We start from the raw sequence: 5,954 nt of genomic DNA, 5'->3' as shown, positions 1-5,954 counted from the left end.
TTTCACCATGTTGACCAGGATGGTCTCGATCTCTTGACCTCGTGATCCACCCGCCTCGGCCTCCCACAGTGCTGGGATTACAGGCTTGAGCCACCGCGCCCGGCCCTCTACAAAATTTTTAAAAAAAGAATGTGCAAGGTGGCACACGCATGCAGTCCGAGCTGCTTGGGAGGCTGAGGCGAGAGGATCATCTGAGCTCAGGAGATCAAGGCTGCAGTGAGCCACTATCCTCCAGACAGAGTGAGAGCAAGACCCTGTCTCACAAAGAAAAAGAAAAATAAAAGGCGGGATAGCACAGTAGGCAATATGGTAAGTTAGCTATTATTATGCCAGTTTTTTTTGTTGTTTTTTTTTTTTCCCCCCTGCCTGCTACTGAGTAAACAAGGAAGCATTTCTCAGCAGGTTAAAAAGGAAAGCCAAAAAATCCCCCTAGAACTACCTCAACTGCGCCACCCAGTGGAGAGGTACACAATGACCACTCCCAAGTTCAATTATTTTTTTCTTTAAAAAATTTTATATATATTTTTTAATTTTTGGCTAGTCAGTATTTTTTATTTTAGAGACGGGAGTTTGCTTTGTTGCCTAGGCCGGAGTGCAGTGGCATGATCATAGCTCACTGTATGGGTGAGCCTCAAACTCCTGGGTTCAAGTGATCATCCCACCTCAACCTCCCAAGTAGCTCGGACTATAGATGCATGCCATCACACCCAGGTAATTTTTAAATTTTTAGTAGAGAAAGGGTCTTGCTATGTTGTCCAGGCTGGTCTTGAGCTGCTAGCCTCAAGTGATCCTCCTGCCTCAGCCTCCCAAAGTGCTGGGATTACAGGTGTGAGCCAATGAGCCTGGCCCAAGTTAAATAATAATAATAATAATTATTATTATTATTTTGAGGTGGAGTTTTGCTCTCGTTGCCCAGGCAGGAGTACAGTGGAGTGATCTTGGCTCATCACAACCTCCACCTCCTGGGTTCAAGTGATTCTCCTGCCTCAGCTTTTTGAGTAGCTGGGATTACAGGCATGTGCCACTACTCCTGGCTAATTTTCTAATTTTAGTATAGACACGGTTTCACCATGTTGGTCAGGCTGATCTCAAACTCCTGACCTCAGGTGACCTGGCCGCCTAGGCCTCCCAAAGTGCTGGGATTACAGGCATGAGCAAACCGTGCCCAGATGTTAAATTCTTGTTATTTTTGAGATGGAGTCTCGCTCTGTTACCCAGGCTGGAGTGCAGTGGTGCAGTCTCGGCTCACTGCAACCTCTGCCTCCTGAGTTCAAGCAACTTTCCTGTTTCAGCCTCCAGAGTAGCCAGGACTATGGGTGCATGCCACCACACCTGGCTAATTTTTGTATTTTAAGTAGAGATGGGGTTTCACCATATTGGTCAGGTTGGCCTCGAATTCCTGACTTCAGGTGATCCACCCATCTCAGCCTCCTACAGTGCTGGGATTGCAGGCGTGAGCCACTGTGCCCAGCCCCAAGTTAAATTATTATTATTTTGAGACCGAGTCTTGCTCTGTTGCCAGGCTGGAGTGCAGTAACGCAATCTCGGCTCACTGGAAGCTTCGACTCCGTGGTTCAAGCGATTCTCCTGCCTCAGCCTCCTGAGTAGCTGGGATTACAGCCATGCGCCACCACGCCCAGCTAATTTTTGTATTTTTAGTAGAGACAAGGTTTCACTATGTTGGCCAGGATGGTCTCTATCTCCTGACCTCGTGATCCGGCTGCCTCGGGCTCCCAAAGTGCTGGGATTATGGGCGTGAGCCACTGCACCTGACCCAAGTTAAATTATTAATCACCCTCTCCACCTCGATTCACGAGGATTTAGGCACTACTTGCCTATGGGAGCAGAATTGAAAGGAGAAATGAATGTCTCTGTACATCCCAAGCTGTAAATGGGTGGAAGGAAGAAGTGAGAGGATTTGGCAAGTGGAATTAGGATGAGGAATGTAGGTAGAAAATAGGCCAGAAAGACTCTGATTCCTGCCCTCACCAGCTGAGAAGGGCATGAAGGCTGGGCTCTTCTTGAAGGACTGATTGGCACCGAGAAAACGCTCGAGGTTAAACTCCTGGGGCGTCAAGATCTGGCTGGGGTTGTGGTGGACGGTGTTAAGGAGGGTGATGACGTCGGTACCCTGTGGGGGTGAGGAGGTGGAATTAGCAGTGTGGGAAGGCTGGGATCTCAGCTCACCACAACCTCCACCTCCCAGGTTCAAGCGATTCTCCTGCCTCAGCCTCCCAGGTAGCTGGGATCACAGGTGTGCACCACCACACCCAGCTAATGTGTTTTGTATTTTTAGTAGAGATGGGGTTTCCTCCATGTTTGTCAGTCTGGTCTCAAACTCCCAACCTCAGGTGATCTGCCCACCTTGGCCTCCCAAAGTGCTGGGATTATAGGTGTGAGCCACCAGGCCTGGCCAACCAGTTTCCATTTTATCAGGCTGGATGTCCTGGGGACTTGATAAGGAAGGGGTGGGTAGGTGGGGTGTAGGACTCAATCGGGGGCCCAGGAAATGTGTGTGGGTGTCTAGGGTTCCAAGTGATGGGTGCTGTATGCTGTATTATTGGGGACTTGGGCAGGGATGTGGGAAAACCCCACTCTTTGTGGGAGCAGATGTAGGGTTTCTGTGAAAAAGGAGGGGTCCTTGAAAATAGCTTTTAGGCACAGGGGATTCTCAAGATGAAGTTCCAGACTCCAGGGGTCTAGGAAGGGGATTTGTCATGGTGAAGGGGTCTAGTCCACTATGATATGAGATGGGGTACTGGGAAAGGCCTGAATTTCTGTTTTTTTAAGATGAGTCTTGCTCCGTAGCCCAGGCTGGAGTGCAATGGGTCAATCTTCTCTTGGCTCACTGCAACCTCTGCCTCCCAGGTTCAAGCAATTCTCCTGCCTCAGCCTCCTGAGTAGCTGGGATTACAGGAGCATACCGCCATGCCAGGCTAATTTTTGTATTTTTAGTAGAGACGGGCGTTTCACCATGGTGGCCAGGCTGGTCTCAAACACTTGACCTTGTGATCCGCCTGCCTCGGCCTCCCAAAGTGCTGGGATTACAGGCGTGAGCCACCGCGCCCGGCTGAGCTTCTGGATTTAAGGGTCTGAGATGCCTGTAGCTAGGGCTTGGGGTGCCAGTTCTAAGGCCCCGGGTGTTGATTGCTAGTGCCTGGGATACTCCTTGCCAGTTGCAAGAGCCTGCGAGGCCTCCTCTTAGGTTGCCTGATGTCGTTTGCCAGGGCTATCCCGCCTCGGGTATCAGGAAGCCGCGAAAGGCGGTGTCCCGAGTGACGCGGTGTGGTAAGTTCACGGGGATGCTGTCTGCAAAGCGCTGCACCTCGTGGATGACTGCGTCGGTGTAAGGCATGGCCGCGCGGTCCTCCAGCGCCGGAAGCCGCGCGCGTCCCACCACGAGGTCGATCTCCTCCTGCACGCGGGCTGGAGGGGGAGGGGAAGTGGAGTCGACCAGGCTGGGAAGAGGTGGGCGCGTGTGGGGGGAGGGGTCTAGTCAGACCCTCCCAGCGCGGGGCGCCACGGCTGGGGCGCGCGTGAGAATTAGCTAGCGCTGGGCTGGCGGTGGCCCACGCCTGTTAAACCAGCACTTGGGGGACGTATCGCTTGAGCCCAGGAGTTTGAGACCAACCGGGGCAACATGGAGAAACCCCGTCTCTACAACAAAATACAAAACTTAGCTGGGCGTGGTGGCACGCGCCTGTTGTCCCAGCTACTGGGGAGGCTGAGTCAGGAGAATCGCCTGAATCCGGGAGGCAGAGGTTGCAGTGAGCTGAAATCGTGCCACTGCACTCCAGCCTGGGCGACAGAGCGAGACTCCGTCTCGGAAAAAATAAAAAAAGAATTAGCCAGAGCCTCGGAGGAAGCGGGTAGGTGAGGGCGAAAGGGTGGCTTGTGCAGGGAAGGACCTGGGCGTTGGGTTGTGTGGGCGGGGCTTCAGGGAGGCCTGGAATTCAGGAGCAGTTTCGGGGACCCTACTGGCTGGACGGTGGATTGAGTGGGTGGGCTGTGCGGGAGGGCTGGAGATCACGGGCATAGCAGAGCATACACCCAGAGGCGGAGTTTGGGGAGGTGGAGTAGCAGACAGAGCTTTGTGGGGGGTCAGGCTGTGGGAGAGGTAGGGTTGCCTGGCGGGCCGTGTGGCTTGGGGTCCAGGGCAGGGCTCTGGGAGGACAGTTAGCTGGGCTCTGAAGCTGGAGGCGGGCGCATGCGATGTGGACACCATTGGCACAAAGCAAGACTAAGCGGGTGTAAGCCGGAGCAATGGTTCACACCTGTAACTCTAGCACTCTGGGAGGCTGAGGGAGAGGATTGCTTGAGCCCAGGAGTTGGAGACTAGCCAGGGCAACACAGCGAGACCCTGTCTCTACAAAAAATAAAAAAATTAGCTGAGTGTGTTGAGTGTGGTGTTGCACGCCTGTACTTCCAGCTATTGATAAGGCTGAGGTGGGAAGATCACTTGAGCCCGAGGTTGAGGCTGCAGTGAGCCGTGATTGTGCCACTGTACTCCAGCCTGGGCGACAGAGCAACTCTGTCTCAACAAACAAAAAACTAAGCAGAGGCTGGGCGTGGTAGCTCACTCCTGTAATCCAAGCACTTTGGAGGCCAAGGCGGGTGGATCACATGAGGTCGGGATTTCAAGACCAGCCTGACCAACATGGAGAAACTCCATCTTAAATATATATATATATATATTTAAAAAAAAAAAAACAACTAAGAAGAGTCGGGAGCAGTGGCTCACACCTGTAATCCCAGCACTTTGGGAGGCCGAGGCAGGTGGATCACCTGAGGTCAGGAGTTCGAGATCAGCCTGGCCAACATGGTGAAATCCTGTCTCTACTAAAAATACAAAAATTAGCTGCGTGTGGTGGCGTGCACCTGTAATTCCAGCTACTTGGGAGGCTGAGACAGGAGAATCCCTTGAACCTGGGAGGCAGAGGTTGCAGTGAGCCAAGATTGCACCACTGCACTACAGCCTGGGCGACAGAGCGAGACTCCATATCAAAAAAACAAAACCAAACAAAAAAAAACTAAGTGTGTGGGACCTGGGTCGGGATTCGGGCAGGCTGCGTGGACCTCGTGGGCCTTGCAGGTGGGATCGGCCTCCGTGTGGGTTTGGCTGTGGAATCCTGGCATCAGCAGGAGGCTATATCAGACCCAGAAGGCGGGGCTGGAAGCGGAGTCATGCTTCCCTGCTCTGGGGCCACGCTCCAACACATGGGCACCTCTGCGCTGCTGTGTGGGTGGGCCTCACCTTGAACTTTGGGGTACTTCATGAGTGCCAGGAAGGCGTGGCGCAGTGTGGTGCCCACCGTCTCGGGGCCACCAAAGAGCAGGTTATGTGTAGTCATCAGCAGGGTGTCCATGTGAAAGTGGCTCTGCGGGTCCTCCTCCTCCTGCCGGGGTGGAGGGGTGGGGACATGAGCCAGGGATGGATGCCCCCTCCTGTAGAGCAGTACGCCTGTTGCTGGGTCCCGTTCAGTCCCACCTGGGTTTTAACTTTCTTTCCCTGGGAGAGCTCGGGAACGTGGGAGAGCAGGGCAGGGAGAATCTCAGCTGCAGGGCCTGCAATTAACATCTCAGATAGAGCTTGAATGACTTTTCTCTTTTTTTTTGAGCTGGAGTTTCACTCTTGTTGCCCAGGCTGGAGTGCAATGGCACGATCTCAGCTTACCGCAACCTCTGCCTCCTGGGTTCAGCAATTCTCCTGCCTCAGCCTCACAAGTAGCTGGGATTACAGGCATGCGCCACCACGCCCAGCTAATTTTTTGTATTTTTAGTACAGACGGGGTTTCCCTGTGTTAGCCAGGATGGTCTCGATCTCCTGACCTCATGATGCACCCGCCTCAGCCTCCCAAAGTGCTGGGATTACAGGCGTGAGCCACCGCACCCGGCCTGACTTCTTTTTTTAAAACTTGTTTTTTTTTTTTTTAGCAAGCAAGTCAGTTTTGAAA

General features: G+C 53.1%; 1 protein-coding gene across 1 annotated transcript in view; it reads right to left on the bottom strand.

The window, feature by feature from the left end:
- The window catches only part of CYP2F1 (cytochrome P450 family 2 subfamily F member 1), an 18,912-nt gene that overhangs the window by 1,189 nt on the left and 11,769 nt on the right, over positions 1-5,954 (bottom strand). The window contains exons 7-9 of the mRNA XM_017503172.1: positions 5,255-5,396; positions 3,239-3,426; positions 1,990-2,131 (exon numbers count right to left, since the gene is read on the bottom strand). Of these exons, the coding sequence (XP_017358661.1) occupies positions 1,990-2,131; positions 3,239-3,426; positions 5,255-5,396 (472 nt within the window). The remainder of the gene's footprint in view (positions 1-1,989; positions 2,132-3,238; positions 3,427-5,254; positions 5,397-5,954) is intronic.

Source organism: Cebus imitator, unplaced genomic scaffold, assembly GCF_001604975.1.
Source record: "Cebus imitator isolate Cc_AM_T3 unplaced genomic scaffold, Cebus_imitator-1.0 Scaffold306, whole genome shotgun sequence".
NCBI classification, from domain to species: domain Eukaryota; kingdom Metazoa; phylum Chordata; class Mammalia; order Primates; family Cebidae; genus Cebus; species Cebus imitator.
The sequence above is the reverse complement of the archived record's forward strand: the minus strand, read 5'-3'. Positions and strand labels throughout refer to the sequence as shown.